The sequence below is a fragment of the Channa argus genome, chromosome 6, assembly GCF_033026475.1.
Source record: "Channa argus isolate prfri chromosome 6, Channa argus male v1.0, whole genome shotgun sequence".
NCBI lineage: Eukaryota > Metazoa > Chordata > Actinopteri > Anabantiformes > Channidae > Channa > Channa argus.
In genome coordinates, this window is record NC_090202.1 from 28460245 (window position 1) to 28477989 (window position 17745).

The 17745-nt window shown below is 41.8% G+C and overlaps 1 protein-coding gene across 2 annotated transcripts in view; it reads right to left on the minus strand.

Annotated features, from left to right (window-relative positions):
* Window positions 1-48: 48 nt before the first annotated feature.
* il1rap (interleukin 1 receptor accessory protein) overlaps window positions 49-17745 on the minus strand; it is a 28655-nt gene continuing 10958 nt past the window's right edge. Inside the window, exons 3-12 of one of the 2 annotated variants that reach the window (XM_067506610.1) lie at window positions 16134-16329; window positions 14872-14955; window positions 12517-12742; window positions 12213-12381; window positions 12054-12125; window positions 9762-9888; window positions 9367-9515; window positions 9133-9276; window positions 7714-7857; window positions 49-1258 (exon numbers count right to left, since the gene is read on the minus strand). In XM_067506610.1, the coding sequence (XP_067362711.1) occupies window positions 420-1258; window positions 7714-7857; window positions 9133-9276; window positions 9367-9515; window positions 9762-9888; window positions 12054-12125; window positions 12213-12381; window positions 12517-12742; window positions 14872-14955; window positions 16134-16329 (2150 nt within the window). In that variant the 3' untranslated portion in view covers window positions 49-419. Of the gene's footprint in view, window positions 1259-3788; window positions 6113-7713; window positions 7858-9132; window positions 9277-9366; window positions 9516-9761; window positions 9889-12053; window positions 12126-12212; window positions 12382-12516; window positions 12743-14871; window positions 14956-16133; window positions 16330-17745 lie in introns of those variants that run through there. The other variant, XM_067506609.1, reaches the window with a different exon arrangement.

Here is a 17745-nt window from a genome sequence, read left to right on the forward strand (position 1 = left end):
AGTTTGACTCAGATCAGATCATGTTTTACCACCTTCCCGTGTACTTGTAATGTTACTGTAAATTTGAAAAAAAGGTGCGTATCAAAGGCTCAGACGACATTAGGACCAACATCCATCTCATGATATTCACAGGGGATCAGGTCGTAAACACCACCTGCAGCAACCTGACGTTTAAAAAGGAAACTTCTCGTTACATAGTTTCTCCTCATCTCAGAGTCAGATTTCACAGGTCAAAGGTCAGACTGAATGCTACAGTGATAAAGGTAACAAACGATAACAAATGTGTCTGAGCCCATTTTGTATCAATGTTTAGTGAATGTTGATGTGACTGCACTTACTGTTGGGCTTCATTTTGGGTGGGGTTAGAGTTATCTTTAGCCACTGCTACATGCTCCATGGAGGCCCCCCCCCCCCCCCCATCATTTTTCTTCAGAAGTCCTGGAACCATTCACTTGCTGCTGTTGGTTGTGTTTCCATGCATCGTCCTGCTCACTGATGGGGCGGAGAGAGGCAGACTCAGGGTCTGAGTCCTGGTCAGGTGTGGGGTTAGGAGTGGGATTAGGAGCTGAGTTTTTCTCATGTACAGGGTCTGGAACTGGGTCTGACTGAATCCCGGTTCTACCAGGTGTCGTCTGCTGTATCCCTTTCTCCTCTGAAAGCTCCACCCCACTGGCTTCCACCTGTGCAACAAACCCAGTGCACACCGAGCAGGTCCTGCTGTGTTGTGACCCCTCTTTCCTGCATGTGCCCCCCCTCTTCATCATGCCCCGTCCTCTCGGTGGAGCTTGCCAGTCTCTGCACCTCTGACCTGCTGAAGCCTGCCTGTTTCTGTGGCTCTGATTGGCTCGTTCTCTTCGGTTCTGCCTCTGGACCCGCTGCGCTCTCTGCAGCGCCAGTGCAGCCAGATCTGAGTGAGACGATGTGCTGTCAATCAACCTCCTGCCCAAAGCGAGTGGCCGGACAGGCAGTGCCAGCCTCAGCCGAAGCCAGAATCGAGAATGCAGAGGTTCAGATCGAATCCCTCGCCACGACACAGTACTGTCTGCAGCCTGCCGGAGCTGAGCCACCTCCACACAGGCCAGTTTACTGACTGAGCGATACACAACAGTGATGATGGAGGCCAGGTGACCATGTTGGAGGTACAGACCCAGACGGCACTCCAGGAGGCTGAAGCTCTTCTCCACTATGGAGTCAGGACTAAGGACGAACAGGAGGCGACGGCTCCGCTGCATCGATTCCAGGATGTTCTGCGACAGGTCTGACAGAGGACAGACATGAAGAGTTAGAGACAACAGATATCAGGAACAAAGAAAGAAGACTGAAAGGACCAGCTTGACATATAATGGTGAGTTTCTACAATCTGTGCACACTTCAGACCTGACCTCCAAAGACCTCACAAGCTGTTCTGAGACACACTAGTGAGGACAGAGCTTTACAATGGACAATTAGACTCAATTTAAGAAATTTAAGTTCCTCTGAGGATGAAACCCAACGTTTTCTTTTGGGATAAAAAGAAGTGTGCTACTCTTTACCCTTATTAAGAAAGTGAACCAAATGCATAACCAACCACTGAGCCTTCATCTCTAAAATGAGCCATTAAACTCAGTAAAACAAACATTCACATGACCTAACAAGATCCTTGTGTCATTTATTTCTCCTGTTAGCCGATAAGGTTAAAATGTTAGGGAAGGTTTTATTGTATGGGTGATATACTTTCTATAGACTTAACCGGAAAATTTCCCCATAACTGAGCTGCTTATTACAATGCCACATTCTTTTTTAAAAAGTCCCGTAGGACTAAATTCCAGGGAAATGGAATGGAAAGTCTTACTGTAGCTGCTGCAGTTCAGCACCAGAGATTTAAGAAATATAAGAGAAAATTACTTAGGCAAGAAAAGGTTTGGAAACACCTAAAGATTTTTAGTTATGTATTGTTGGTTTTATTCAATAAAGTAGTTGAAAATGTTTCAAAAAACACACATTTTCCCAAAGATTCTGCTGTGCTGATTGGACAGTGGTCCTTTGGCACAGATTGTCCCACACAAGCTCAATGGGGTTCAGATCTGGGCAATGAGCTGGCCAATTAATTGCTGAGAGTTTTCCAGACAATTCTCACACAACCAGGCATGTCTGGGGTCATTGTCTTGAAAATGAAGTTATTCCTAATCATTCGTTGGCCACAGAGAATCTCAGGTGGCTTCAGTACGCAGTGGTATCTGTGATGATTGAGGACACCGGGCACAAAGCTGATCACCCACATTCTCATAGGCAAACATCCCCACATCACGTTTCCACCTCCAGGCTTCACTGATATTGTTAGGAAGGCATCCATCATAGTTTTATGAGCTCTGCATCTGACACGTTCTGGATCCAATCACCGCACACTTTGATTCATCAGTCCACAAGACTTTGTTCCGGTGATCTGAAATCCACTGTTTGTGCATCTTAGCACTTTCATTTCTGGAAAATCATTTAGTCACCTGCTGATCAAGTTGTAGCAGGTAAACGATTAAACCTGTTTTCTGTGTTTTGGTATTTTATTTTTAATTTTTAACATTTCAATGTAAACAAAATAATTTCTTGGGGTTTCTCAGCTTCTTCTTGCCAGCGTAGGTTAATGAAAGAGTTTCAGAGAAAGATTAACAGAAATCCTCCAAACGGAGCTGTTGTACACAGCAGGTCTGCAGTAGTTGTACCTTTGCATAGTAACATGTTTGCATGTAGTTTTCAGATGCATTGAAATTTACTTTAGTTTATCCTTTTCCAATCTAACTACAATATTTACAAATTTCTGTGTACATCTTTCTTGGTCAATCTTGCAAATAGCAAATGTTTCACATTATGACTTTATGACAAATTTTACAATAATGTGCATTCACTAATTAAATAGCCAGGATTTCCTGGCTGCTCATATATAGAGCTAACACTGTGTGAACACAGAAAAATTGTATATTACAGACGCCCTGGTGGCTCAGTAGTAGAACATTGGGTTGGGATACAAAAGGCTGCGAGTTCAAATCCCACGCCACTAAGTGTAGCCTGGTCCCGAATCCCGATAAAATGGGAGGGCTGTGGCAGGAAGACTCATGCCAAATCAACGTGCAGGACAGTTCTCTGTCTTGACCCCTGAAGGGAGAAGCCATTGATCTTTAATGTTTTAGTGATATAAAAAGAAAAGACTTAATAGTTGGTTTGGAAAAATGCAGCCGCAATGGGACACAAGCCAGTGTCTTCTTGAACCAGTCCCAAGTCTGGATAAATGCAGAGGGTTGTGTCAGGAAGGTCATCCGATGTAAAACACATGGCCAAATTAAACAAGCGAATCATGACACAAATCTCCTAGGAGGAAGAGCAAAGTGGAGATTTATGGATGTAGCGAGGGAGGACATTAAGTTAGTGGGTGTGAGAGAAGAGGATGCAGAGGACAGAGTTAGATGGAGTCACATGATTCACTGTAGATACCTCTGAAAGGAAACAGCCCAAAGGAAAAGAAGAATGTTGGTTTAGAAAACATGCATCTCAATAACTTTCCCACCACTTATCAAGAGCATACAGCTGTTTCACTTAACTTTACTTTCTAATATCCAATTGTTAAATGTGTGGCACAGCTATAAACTGCTTCTTAACCTGACCTGTAAGTCTCACATTACAAGCAGCCAGTGCTCCATTTATATAAAAACTCCAAATGCAGACTACAAAACATATTCACTTTATTGGCATGTGTGTGTGTGTGAATGGAATGACATAAAATGAACAACATGGAAATGAATCGTGATGACAACATACCATTGGAGAAAAAATACATTTATTAAAGAAAATAAATGGAATACTGTAAACTGTTAAATATAAACTTTAGAGCATGACAAAGTGCAGATGCATTCTCCCTTTATGATACAGTTTTTAAAAGTGTTACAGATGATCAGGATATTGACAACTGGTGTATAGATTAAAATGAACAGTATAAAAAGTGCATAGAAATTGTAAGTATTCATAGTAATGACTGTAGTATGTTTAGCTGTTGAAATACATTTTCCCAAAAATGTGAAATGTGCAGAGCATGAACTCCTCTGTGATTCTGTTTCCTTTGGTGTAGCTGCTATCAATCAGTCTTTATGCAGATGACACCCAACTTTATTTCTGTTTTGATTGTTCTTGCAATAGATGTCCCAAAGTGTCCATAAGAAACTGAAACCAAAGTATAATTGCCATCACAACTGAATGTTTGCATTGGCTGTAGCTCTTTAATTGGGCCCTAGATGCAGCTGCAAGAAAAGCCTGACTGTACTGAAGTGAATGAGTGAATGAGAAGAGATGCAATACAATACATTTTCTTTTAGAATATTGTATTAAATGACATTTAAAAACAAACTGGATTAGGACCAGCTTTTCTCTATCAACATATATTTAGCTAAAACTATTGTACCTTTGTCAATAGAAATGGCACTTAATTTTAGACTTTGGTCTAGAGTGCTGCTGTTTATCTTGGTAACAATAACCAAGTATTGGGATAAAATTTAGTTCAGACATTTATGGTCCCCAGAGGAAAAGCCTTCTGACTATGGTGATTTCTTAACTTTTCATCTAATGCCAAGAAAAGGTCACAATTTACTGTTGATCATGTAAACCATGCAAAACTAGAGCCTGAATGTGTTTTAGCCTTAGCCGTCTTTCTGTAAGTCAAACGCACATTAAAATGCTACAGTTAGGATGTCAAACATTGAACATGCTTTTTGGAGAGGTTGCTTAAATGATTCTGCAATGTCCTAAAATCTTTGTCCTAGACAAAGTTGCTTTTATCTATGTGTCCATCTGCTTTCTTTGCACAAATAAGAAGCAACAAGGTGCGACTTGGTTCTAACATAAGGTTCTATGACACAAAAAAAACAGGTGCTAATGCTGGATAGCGTGCAGATAAAATTACATTTATGATGATTGCGGAATGAGGTGGTCAATGAATAACGAAGCTGTGAAGCCATAAAAAAGTTAATCACATTTACCTTGTTCTCTGTCTCAGAAGTGAAATGAGTGTTTTCTTCCTACTTTATGTTCCTTTTCTCCATCTGTGGTGAACTGCTAACCCAACACAATAATGACCCGATCATGAAATGTCCTGATCCTATATAATATCAGCCTCAGACTGAGGTTGGATATAAATTTCATTAATGCTGCAAATTACTGATAATATTTATATTTTTGTATTTAAAAAATGGTGAATGTTTCTTTGGTCATTAAAACATTTTACAAACTTTTAAAAAGAAAAATTTTGTAAATGTATCAAAAGTTTGTGCCATGTTTCTGTCGTGGCTGTTGGGGGATTATTGTGAGTGAGTTCAGTGAGTTCCTTCCTCCACCACTTTGGTCCAGACCAAATTTCCCTGCTCGTACTTGGTGCAGACATGTTAAACTCATGTTGTAGTCAAATGACTACAGAGAATACAGAGCCAATAACTCTCAAAAAAAATGGAAACTTCTCTCTAGATAAAAGCTTCTGAAGAAAGTCAGGGTCATCGACTGTTCTCCACCATCGTTGATAGAACGAGCTAAAACCTACAACATCCTTAAAAATGTTTCTTCTGTGGAGAAAGCAAACTTTAAATTATTTTAAGAAACTACGAAGTTTTCTGACTGAAACGTTGCAGACAGGCTGCAGAGCTCGGTCCTGGCTATATTGCCTTGATGAAGACTTTCTGTGGGTCTTTGATGGTGTTGGTGATGAGACCTGTCTGGGAGTTTGTGCTGTTCTGACTGGACATCCTCATCAGTGCCAACTCCTTGCTGTTCCCCTTCTCCTCCTCGCTGCTAACTCTCCTCATAGGCAACTCCACCCTCAGCCTTTTCCAGAAGCGGGACGTTAGCGCCTTGGACTTCTCGCCCTTCCAACGGACCAAAGCCAGGGCCACCCGGGCCCTCCTCAATTCCCTGACCCAGCCCCGCCTTTGTAGCGGCTTGTACTGGACTAGGATCACTCGCAGGTGTCCGCCCAGTGCCATGCCATCGATGCCAGCCTTTAACTCCAATAGCGCCTGGGAGCCCTGAGAGGCGTAGCCCGGGCTAACCACCACCAGGAGGCGGCGGCTACGAGCCACGAAACTCAAAGTCTCATCAGTGATAGCTGCAGAGACAGAGGGGGTTATTAAAGGAGGGGGTGGAGGGAGGGATGATGGACAATGCATGGATGGAGGGATGAAGTCTTTGCATGTATGTGTATGTATTTGTTGGTTCGTGTCTCCAACGTAACAGCAGAAGAAGTTTAAGAAGGAGCTATTTGAGTAGGAGCCGCAGGTTTACAGTAAAACTAGTACGAGAAATGTTGAGAGAAGCTGCAGAAGTAGGACTAGCAGAGAAGCAGCACAATAATCACACAGTAGGAAGCAGAAGCGGCATTATTGGAATCTTTCAGGAATAGCAGAAGTACTTGTATTACATGTGGCAAAATACTGCCACTAGTACTGAGGAAATTGCAGCAGTAGACTCAATATGTGCCCAGAGATTTGTCACACGTCTTATTGATCGCAGTCTATATTCCTCCCTCTGTCTCCTCACACAATGCGTGTGACATCATACACTCTGTCGCAGCCAGCTTTCAGGCCCCTCTTCACCATCTCAGGAGAACCCTGGACAATCCCTCCCACCCAGTCCACTGTGAGCTGGCTGCACAGAGGAGACTCATCACAGTCAAGTTCTCCACAGAACCACACAGGAGATCGTTTCTCCCAGTGGCCATTCAGCTGTTCACTCACCCCCCTTCTGTAAAAAGGAGGGGGACTGAATGGTCAAAATGGACAAATAGTATTGTTTTTACTTCATTTGTTATTTTTATTTCATTTATTTTTATTCCTCTAGCTGGATTTTTTCTTACTAATTGATCATAGTTTGTATTGTCTTGGTTTGGTGGATGTTCTTTTCCTTTCGTTCTACTTTAATGCCGAGAGCAGCTGTAAGAAGGAAACACAATTTCTCTATGGGATCAATAAACTTGTTGAATCTTGAAAAATCTTGAAATAAATAAGGAGTAGCAGCATTAGACAGTTGTAGCTGCTTAAAGAGTAGAGGCGAGGAGGATGAAGACAAGTGTAGCAGCAACAATGGTAGTAGCAGCAAGAATACAAGTAGTGCTAGTAGCTCCTGCCACATGTAGTAAAAGTAGTAGTAGCAGGTAGGTGGATGGTCGTGCAGCTGTACAACACAGTCCCAGCAGAACAGAAACACCAAGAATAGTAACAAAGCACTAGTACTAGTAAATACTTACAGCTGTGTATTGATATTGTAGTAAGATTGTGTACTGTAGTACACTGTAGGACATACTGTACTATTCTGCATCACTGTGCTAAAGTAGTGTAGCATCAGTGTCTACTGCACTGCAGTACCATATGTAAATGTACTATAATTTTGTGTACTACTTTTTGTGTGCTGTAGTATTGGTTATTACTGCAGTACATGTAGGTTAGCATCAGTGTGTTCAACAATACCTGTGTCTTATGTACGTTACTGTAGTATGACATGTATTACATTATGAGTTTGCGTTCAGCAGTATGATTGTCTTTACTGCATTATGAATGTAGTACTAGTGTGTACTACACAATAGTCTGTACTGCAGTGTCAGTGTGTAGTGTCTTAGGATAAGTGTTTGCAGGAGTGTGTTGAGCTGTACGAGTGTGTTGTGTGTACTGCATTATAACAGTGTACTGTACTGCAGTACAAGTGAGTACTCACTCCCTCCTGGCAGACTGTCTCTGTCAAAGATACACACTGAGTATCCGAGCTCGTTCTCCAAAATTCTGCGCAGCGTTGACAGAACAAACTGCTCATCTTCGCTGTTCCTGGCATACGAAATGTACACGTCGTACTGCTTATCATCTGATAACACACACACACACACAATTACACATGTTTTCACCTCAGGAAACTACATTTTTGATTAGTGTATATGTTTCCACATTATCTGCACAGGAAATCAAAACGCCTGTCAAAATAAATGTCAAATGAATTTCCTGGTAAGAGTTTGATAAGAGTAGACTAATTTCCATTGAATGAGTTTTGACGTAGTGCTTCATCAAAACTATACTCGCATTAACACCTGCAGAGATGAATAAGGACTGTAGTATTCGTAATTAACCTAAATTGACTTTGTGGTGTTTTGAACCCTTAAAGTAGGAGCCTGCTCCTTTAACACAAAGAAATGACAGTTAGCAGTGACGAGTAACTAAGTACATTTAGTACTGCACTTAGGTCCAGTTAACATTTGAGGGATTTCTTTTATTACTTGAGGATTTCACTTTCTGCTACTCTAAACTTTGACCGCAGAACATTTCAGAGGCAAATAATATTACTGTTACTGTATAATAATGTTAATAATATATAATATAATGATACTTTAAAAAATTAATTCCAAAATCTAAATACAGTATAATCAGACTTTGTTGTGAAATTCAGTAAAGAAATTAACATATTTATCCAAATGTATAAGGTCGTTAAAGTCCGCACATTAATGCTCAACAATCATTATCCAAATATCTCATATTCACTGACGTGACATGAGACACTCTGCGTTAAGTGTACTTTTACTTCTCCTGCTTTTTAGCTAGTAATTTGGACTGAGGCACCATGATGCACTGTTTGCTCTCATTTAGATTGTTACAACCAATTTGTAAATGTTACTGGAGACAACTTCAGGAAGCTTTTCTAAAAAAGTCTTATCTCCTCACTGTCTGTCCTAAGACGAACTACAGTGTCCAATGTCCTGTTTTTAGTGCTGATGGAACAAACCTGGCAGCGTGAAAGAAAGAAATTACTCTCTCCTCCACAATGTAAGCTGTAATAATCTAAATGCTCCCAAACTGCAGCTGGATGATAAAAGATGATAAAGGGAAGAAATTTAGTTCCAGGACATGTAAACTGAAGGATCTGATTATTTACTGTATCTGGCAAAAACAGTGCTGCAGGTTTTATTACTTATTTTTCTCCTGCTGGTGTTTTTATTTCAATTATACAAAAAACCTGTATTAATTAAAACTTGTTGACCCAGCAAATCTTAAAAGGCCAAAGAAAACACTGTCCATGATAATTACAATGAGACGCCCTGCAATAAAATCATAAGACTTATTGATCCACGTCGTTAAACAGACGAGTCACCTGTGTGCCGCTCGTCAGTGCCGAACCAGGAGCGGTAGAGCAGCAGCAGTTCCAACCAGAAGACGTGATAAATCACGAAGAGCAGCAGCATGAGGACCAGGGTCACACTGAGACCACAACCCAGCTCCACGGTTGGCAGCGAAACTGACATGACAAAACACATCTGAAGGTTATCCAATGGACCCAAGCAAGTCCAGGTGTAATCCTTATCAGAGGTCTGAGTTTACTCCTCACCTTCCTCCTCTAGCTGAGCTCTGCGGGTCTCAAAGCCTCTCTCGTTCTTCACGGAACAGCTGTATTCCTTCTTCAGGTCCTCATACCTGAAGTCCTGGATCACCAGCTCACTCTCCTCGGTCCGGTCTCCGTAGTCGTAGGAAACCATTCTTCGAACACACACAGACCCTGTATACTCAGTATAGTGCATCAGCAGTGTGTATTGTACTGTACTGTGGTATGAGGGTATGAGTTTGTTTGTGTTGCTGCATTATGAATGTGCATAATGTACTATTAGTGTGTACTACACAGTAGCTAGTACTGCATTGTCAGTGTGTAGTGTCGTGTCTTAAAATAATGTTGGAGTGTGTTGTTACTCCACTGTAAACCTGTTAAGCCTCTTTCACACACATTACCTGTTGATTTTGGAAAATCTGTGATCTGTGAGTTTGTCGACTGTCTTCCCATCAACCGTCCACCAAATGTCCCATGGAGAGTTCAGGTAGGGGAACAGACCTCTGCACACGAGACGCACCTCCGTGTCTGATTTTCATAGAATAATAGCAAATGTTATCAACAAATAACACATAGTATTATTTCTCCATTATTTCTCTGTATTTAATTCATGAGCTCATATTATATTTGGTCTCATAAAATGACAACACACAGTAATTTGAGTCCCACACACACACACACACACACACACACACACACCTGCATAAAACTAATTAACGGGTCTTTAAAGCAGGTGGTGAAAGCGTGTTAGCCTCTGTCTGCTGTACCTCTCTGCCATTGTCTCTTCACATGTCTGGGGCTTTTTTGAGGCCACAGACTCTTTCCTGTGACTGATCTGGTCTCTTTGTTGCTGCTTTGTGTGTATGTGGTCGTGTTTGTGAGTCTTTAACTTATTTTCTGTTTTGTGTGTGTAGGTCTGAGTCCTGTGTTGGTGCCTTGAGTTTCTTAGTTTCGAGTCTTTGATGTGTTTTGTTCCTTTTCGTGTTCATTATATCTATTATGCATCTTCATTATATCTCTAGATTTCAGCACATTTTTGTCACATTTGAATCATATTTGTCTCTCTGAGGTTGTGTTTGAATGTGTGGCTGACTTTTATCCTTTTGGAATGTGTATCAGATTATTAGTGTTATTATTGCACTGACCTGTCTAATGTTGTCTCATATTTCATTTCTAATTATTGTTTACCATTGTGCAGGGAAACCAAACTAGTCTCCTGCTGGAGATTAATAAAGCAATCTAATCTAATTCACAATTTATTGAATGGCCGACCCCTTCACTAAAATACTGTAGGTCATAAAGTCTGGTTTTCTCATTTTTATTTTGATGTTGTTGGTAATATTTCACGCTTGAATCCACGTTAACGAAGCTGCCGAAGAATCAACCATGAAGCAGTGAAGAGCAGTGTGGACATAAAAACCCATTTCCTTTATACATTCATCAAACTGAGCTCGGGCTGCTGTGCTGTTTCATCAGCAGTAATATTCACACTGTGTGTATTTGATGTGTGGTTTCATGGCGTTTGCGTCCATACGGGACAAGTGGGTCTGTACATGCTGCGAACAGCTTGTTCTGCTTTATGAGACAACTCCCGCAGCCTTTGCTAATTCAATACGCTCGATTAATTTTTCAAAATGTTGAATCCCCTCCGAGCCGCTCTGTGTCTCCATCACTGCCACAGTCACTTTGTGTCCTGAGGGTCCAGCTGCAGGTGGAGGAGCTGCTGGAACTCATCAGGAAACAGTGGGCAGCCAGTCAAAAGAAAGGCCTTATATTTATTGAACGGAGTAATTTGTGAGTCATTTATTAAGACCGATTAAAAAACAAAAACAAAAACCCAACCAGTTTCTGGCTGCAGGTGCCTTGCTGTGACAACACCACCACAGGATTGTCAATGATGAAATCCATCAAACTAAAAGCATTTCTATCATCAATAAGCTTGTAAAACACTTTTTTTAAGTGCATTACAAAAGCTTTCTTTAACCCTCGTAACTTAACCCCCCCCCCAAAAAAGCAAAAAGCTAATGGGGGCTTAAACTTTCCTAAACCCAACTGCGATTGTTCATTGATGTGTTGTTGGAAATAGGATTCAGAAAACAGCTGAAGTCTCTTCTAATTCAGTGATCGTTTCTGATCAATAAGAAGTTACCGCAGCGAATGCCCCTGCTGTACCACTCCATCACCGTGACAACCACGTCCTTTAACAACAACCTCTGACTGTCATCTTCTCTGATCAATGTGTCTGCAGCCTCATAGAAATACAGCACGCCGTCCACATAATTCGCCACCGAGTCAGGTGGGACCCAACTGTTTAAAAGAGTTTAGAAGCATAATGATGGTGAAACCCCACATTTAAGTAGAAACGTTTTCTGCAGTTCGTTTCACACTTTGATCCAATGAAACCGATACAAAATGTCATCGATCAGTTTGGAGAAACAAACATGAGGCTAAGCAGGAACAGGTCCAGGGGCTTGAGAGGTTGAGGGGGCGCTGGGAACAGAGCCAGAGTGTGAAGTCAGAGCTAACCTCTGAAAGTCAGAGATCTACAACAGTCCCACACAGACGAGACAAACTGGTGTCAGTGGGTAGGAGGGAGGGGCCAGACTGTTTAATCAGAGCTTACAAAGTTTAAGCCTCCTTCTGTCAAATGTACTGTATTGATTTTCTGACAGTTGGTTCTGCTGGTCATTTACCTTGTTTGACGATGAAGACGTAGTCTTTGGTGGGACGCAGGATTCTGGGCTCTTTGGGCAGAGCCGATGGATCTAATAGAATCCAACAGAAAAGTCAACACCTGCACAGTTATACTCATCGCTGTGTTTGAATGCGCAGCAGTGCTACGGGTGACTCACAGACTGCAGTGACGTTGATGCTCCTGGTGAAGTTGAGGGCTATTCCCTTCCTCAGGTACTGAATTGTGCAGACAAAAAAACCCTGATACAAATTCGACATAACGTATACGTGCAGAATGTCTCCTTCCTGCTGCCAGTCGGTTGTCCACTGCAGCCACTCTTTACATTTCTGACACAGACAGGACAGAGCAGAGGGAGAGAGGATGGTTTAAAGGTTTTCATTTACTCTGTTACAGTCTGATGCAGAGGTTTCCTTCAGGTTGTTCTAAAATACCAACTACTAAAGACATGGGGGGTGTATTACCAGGCCGTCTACCGTCACATGGTACCAGGAGACAGTTGGCTTGCTGTCGGCCATCTTATTAACATCCTGCAGGTGTGGACACTCCAGGATCTTCCCCTCCTGTTGCGGAATGACCTCATGACTACTTGTTATGGCACCCAGAAGCTGGCAGTCAAAACGGCCGACCACCTCGTCACGCTGCCACACCTTCAGACGCATGGCGATCTTACTGCAGGACGTCTTGTTGCTGCAGGACAGAGACAGGGGACATAATTAGACTGTAAGACATGTTTCAGCAAAGCTCTCAGGGATTTATGGCTCAACAGGTTTGGCCACAGCAAAGCTTTGCAAAGAAGATACAAAAAGGAAATGTAAGACATGAGGTGCAGACCACAGCAACCCACAAACAAGTAGGACAGTTTTGATGGTATTTTCCTTAGTGTATCTCAGAAGATGATGAGACGGATGAAGCAGGATGTGACGTCTCACCACACAGGAAGACAAAACTAGATCAGAGTGGGCAGAGAGCTCTGCAGCTGCAGTATCTGTACATCGTTACTGTGGCCGTGTCCTATTTAACATGCAGTGCAGTAAAATGCATCCAGCATCAACAAAAACAGTCCAAAAAGCATCAGAGCAAAGACATCAGCGTTTCTGCTGCGATCAAACACGCAGATAACATCTGCGGTGACTTTTAGCTCAACAGTTAACATGTTCCTGGCAGAGACTGAGGTCTTATCTCCATCTTCTCACTGACTCTGTGTTAGTGATGTTTCACGTGTGTCCCATAAACCCTTTCAGTTCAGATCGGTTGCATGTTGAATGGAAACTTCCAGTTTGACGTCAGTGCAGTTTAAACTGCAGAATAACTGATAGATTCAAGTTTTTGCTGATTGTTCTGTGCCCTTGTTCTGCCCCTCTGAAGAATTCAGAGCTTGAGCTATGATGCAACATTTGGAGGTTTGACGTCTGGAAAGTTGTTCGTTCTGTTAACTTTTGTTTGACATGAACCATTAACTGGTTAATTAGGAAAATAATGAGTCAATTAACTGATAATAAAATGATCATTAGTCACAGCACAGCTCCTCAGACTCAGCTTTCTATCATTAGCTCCCTGCTCACCATCTCATGCTTAGCCTCTTTCCTATCAGGCCTCCTTCCTCTGGAATAACTTGACTCTGACTCTGTAGAGGTTTTAAAATACAAACTTACTCATTTAAATGTCTTGGGATGTTTTTCCTCATCTGACTCAGCTGTAAAGCCTCCCGAGCAAAATTGTGCTACACAGTATAAATATAATATGATTTGATGGTGCACAGACTGGAGCACTTTGACCTGGAGGCTGCTGCTCTGCTCAGCGTCACATGGTCTGGACTGAGGCCAGCTGCCGGGTCACATCTGAGCTCCTGTAATCCCCGGAGCTGAGCAGCAGCACATTTTTAAGACGCTCTCAGAGCCACTTTAGCTGGTTAAGGGTCGAGCGGCCAAACAGAGGATAGACACTGTTTTGTCTGAAGGATCAGGTCTAGTTTCTGAGCTGCTGGATGGACGCTCTATAGGTCTGGAAAGAGGATTTGGTTCTAACTTCTACAGGAGTGATGATACTGATCCACTGTAATGAAGTCAGAAGAGACGCATCCTTGCGCACCTGTGGTAATAATACATTGTTTTTTTGATATCAGATACTTTGATACATGAACCAAAAAACTGCTGTGGGACTAGACAACAGCCAGGATTGTTCTCTTGTTCCTTCTTTTTAGAGAGTGGCTGTAGAAACCAGCGGTCTCCCTGCAGAAATCTGGGCTTCAAGGATTCAGTCTACGGGGCTGTTACCTAACAACAGGGCTGAGGAGTGTGGTCTTAACTTTAAACCATGGATGAAGTGTGAGAAAATGGGCAGGTAAATGCCTTCTCACCCCCCCAGGCACAAAACGTATGATCAATACCATCATTTATAGTCATTTTTAGTCTATTTCGTGTCTTTGTAGGTGTTTTATGGTTTGTGGTCCCATTGTGAGTAATTTTAGTCATTTGTGTCATTTGGGATCATCTTCTGTCTCTTAGTTCAATGACTTTCAAACAAGAAAGAGGCTGAGTGACTGTTTGGTGTTTCAACATCAGCACTGTCACTCGGCCCGGCTGCAGCCTTTCTGTGTGGAGTTTGCACGTTCTCCCCGTGCTTGTGTGGGTTTCCTCACGTTTCCTCCCGCAGTCCAAACGCATGCATGTTAGGTTGGACGGTGACTCTAAATTGCCTGTAGGTGTGAATGTGGGTGAATGGTTGTCTGTGTGTGTCTCTGCAGACGGAAATGAAATAAAATCATCTGACCATCGTAAAGTCTGTGGTGAGTTGCCACTCGTCTCTGTGCGTCTTACCGAAGCATACAGATGTACAGTCCAGTGTCGGCGGCGGTGGCCGGCTGCAGCCACAGTCTCTCTCCGTCTTTGCTGAGCCGTGAGCTGCAGAGGACAATCAGCATCATTCATCATTCAGAGTCAGATACGTTTCAATTAGAGTGACGTTAGAACAAAGTCTAACGCCGCTAATCAAGCCGCTCGCCTACAAAGAGAGATCATTAGAGTGCACTCCATCAATCTGTTCCCCCCACAGTGTCTCCATCAGACACCCCTGCTTCTACCAGTCCACTTCAATAAATAACCAACCAAATCAGACTGAACCTACTATTTTAATGCTAACTAGAGTCAGATATTTTCATTTTCATATAAATAATTAAACCCATCACAACCTTCATTCCTCATTCATACTTTTGGGCAAATAATAAACTTAACTTAGCACAAGGTGTGAACAGAGATGGAGAAAGTGCACAGAGCCTTTACTTAACTAAACGTGTGTTTTAAACTACTCTGTTACCACTTCAGGCGCTTTTGGTATCGAAAGAAAAAGGATCTCAAACTGCAGTAAAAAGTCTCCTGTGGCCCATATAGTTTATAGCTTAATAAAGTAATAAATAATACCGATCGACGAATGTTAAGGCACTTTACTGTTAAATCACCATATTATTTATAGTTACTTCTTTCGGTAGCAGATACACATGATAGTATAACATAGTATAACACATGATATATCATGTATCATACTTATCATGCGTTTTGGTGTCAAACCAGTATAATCTCAATGTTAAAATAAGTTAAGAATAAAATTTAATTAAAGTGTAAGCTGTACATTAAATTAGCATTGGAGCAAATAAAACGGTTTTTCTCCATCTGTGACTGAGGTTCAGGGAGCTCAAATCGAGCCCAATTAGACTTTAGCACAGCAGCTTCACTTTTGTCCTCATCAATTCTCTTAAAACAGCTCAAACCCACGGGATTTTGTTCCCCCACCACTTACATGCAGAGGTTAATTTAGTATCGGTTACAATATCTGACACGTTTTACGGGCACACAAATGCAGAACACTGATATCGGCATCAGGACGATCACAGGAGACATGTCTGCATTAAGTTCTTCAAAATCAAAAAAATAAATAAAAAAGCAAAACAAAATCAATTTTTTTTAGCACTAATGAAAGCAGACAAATTATATGTGAAGAGAAGGAATCACTAAGAATCACTTTCACTTAAAGAAGGTGGCAGAGCTTTGGGGCAGTGTTCACAGCTCAGGTGTTGGTGCTGCACCTGTATTTGATGGGCTGCTCCAGGTCGTGACCCTCAGGGAGACGGTACCAGAAGAGGTTGTGTCCGGCTTTCTGGGTGGAGGTGTAGTTGTAGACGGAGGGATGAGAGAAAAGGGGACAGGAGAGCCAACCGGCCTCCCCCTCCATGATGGAGACCACCCCCTCATTGGACTCGCCCCAGTCATAACACAAGGGCTCTGAGACAGACACAGAGAGAAGGAGTTAAAGGGACAAAACCATTTCTGTGCCAAGCTGTTTCTAATATACAAAAAAAAAAAAGTATTTTCAGTCCAACATTCTTTTAAAACCAATAAATCTGATGGAGGACATGAGTCCACCCATCAGGCTCTGATTAGAGACGTCCTGAGGGTCGGATCAGGGAGACATTTGTGGTGCTGCATTCACATCCACATGAAAGCAAAGAGAAGAAGCATTCGGGCATCATGTAGTGTTTCATAGAACAAAGCCAGCTCACATTCTGAACTCTTCTCCTGAACCTCTGCTGTGTTATGATGCTGTACATCATCCCTGCGAACAATCTTTTAGACTTCAGTTGCCTCAGCTCTGCTTTGTGCTGGGCATCACAGACACATGTTGGTGAAGCGAGGATGCAGTAGTACATAGTAAGCACGTAGTAAAACTACAGTTTCAGTTAGTATTTAGCATTTTGCGAATGTATTTTCTTCACTTGTTTCTTTATTGCGTATTATATGTATCCTCATGGTGCAGATATGAATGGAAATAATTTAAACATACGAAAGCTACAAAGAAAAGAGTTTGAAGCTGGCAAAAGGTTTTTTTAATCAATCTGGTTGGTCTAGTTTTGTGATGGGTTCATTTTTGATGAATAGAGCTGTAAAGTAAGTGTACTGTCTGCATCACTTCCAGGGTAAAACAAAATGTTGTGTTTCACAGTTTTATGATATGATAAGTTGACCTGGACAGAGACGAAATGAATGAGCATAAAAGCAGTGGCTGCTGTTATAAAGTTATAAAGCTGTCATGGTGTAAAACACTGACAGAACGAGGAGTGGACGTGTGTCTCTCTGGTTCTGGTCCGAACTGTTGGTCCAGCTCTGACTGAGAGTTTTTATGTCACAATCAAACCTTAAAAAGAACGACATTGTTGCACAGACTGAATCCGTTAATCTTTAGACACTTTACAGAAAAACCCACGTCAGCCAGAGACTGAAGGCCTTTATCTGAATAAACTCGGCTTTTGTGGGCTTTTATTTCATTTGGTATAAAACAGCAAACCAGACACGAAGCAGAAGTAAACAGCCTGCTGATATTTTTGAACATGAGCCAAACAGAACTGCTCTGAGGTCGACGTCATGCTAAAATTATCCAGCTCTCAGAGGCCTATTTTGTTCTGTGGTTAGTTCTGTGGAACAGAAATATCTCAATTACTGCACATTTACTTAGTGTCGACGATCTTTTGTCATCTTTTGTCATGTAGCACTAACAATAAAAGACAAAAGCCAATACAGGAATAAACTACTGAATATGAGTGAAACAATGCCAATTAGACAAGTGGGGGCTTCATCTAATCCACTGGGAAATAAGTCTCCATTTTCTTAAGTTTGTCAACGTGTGATATAAGAAATCAGAGA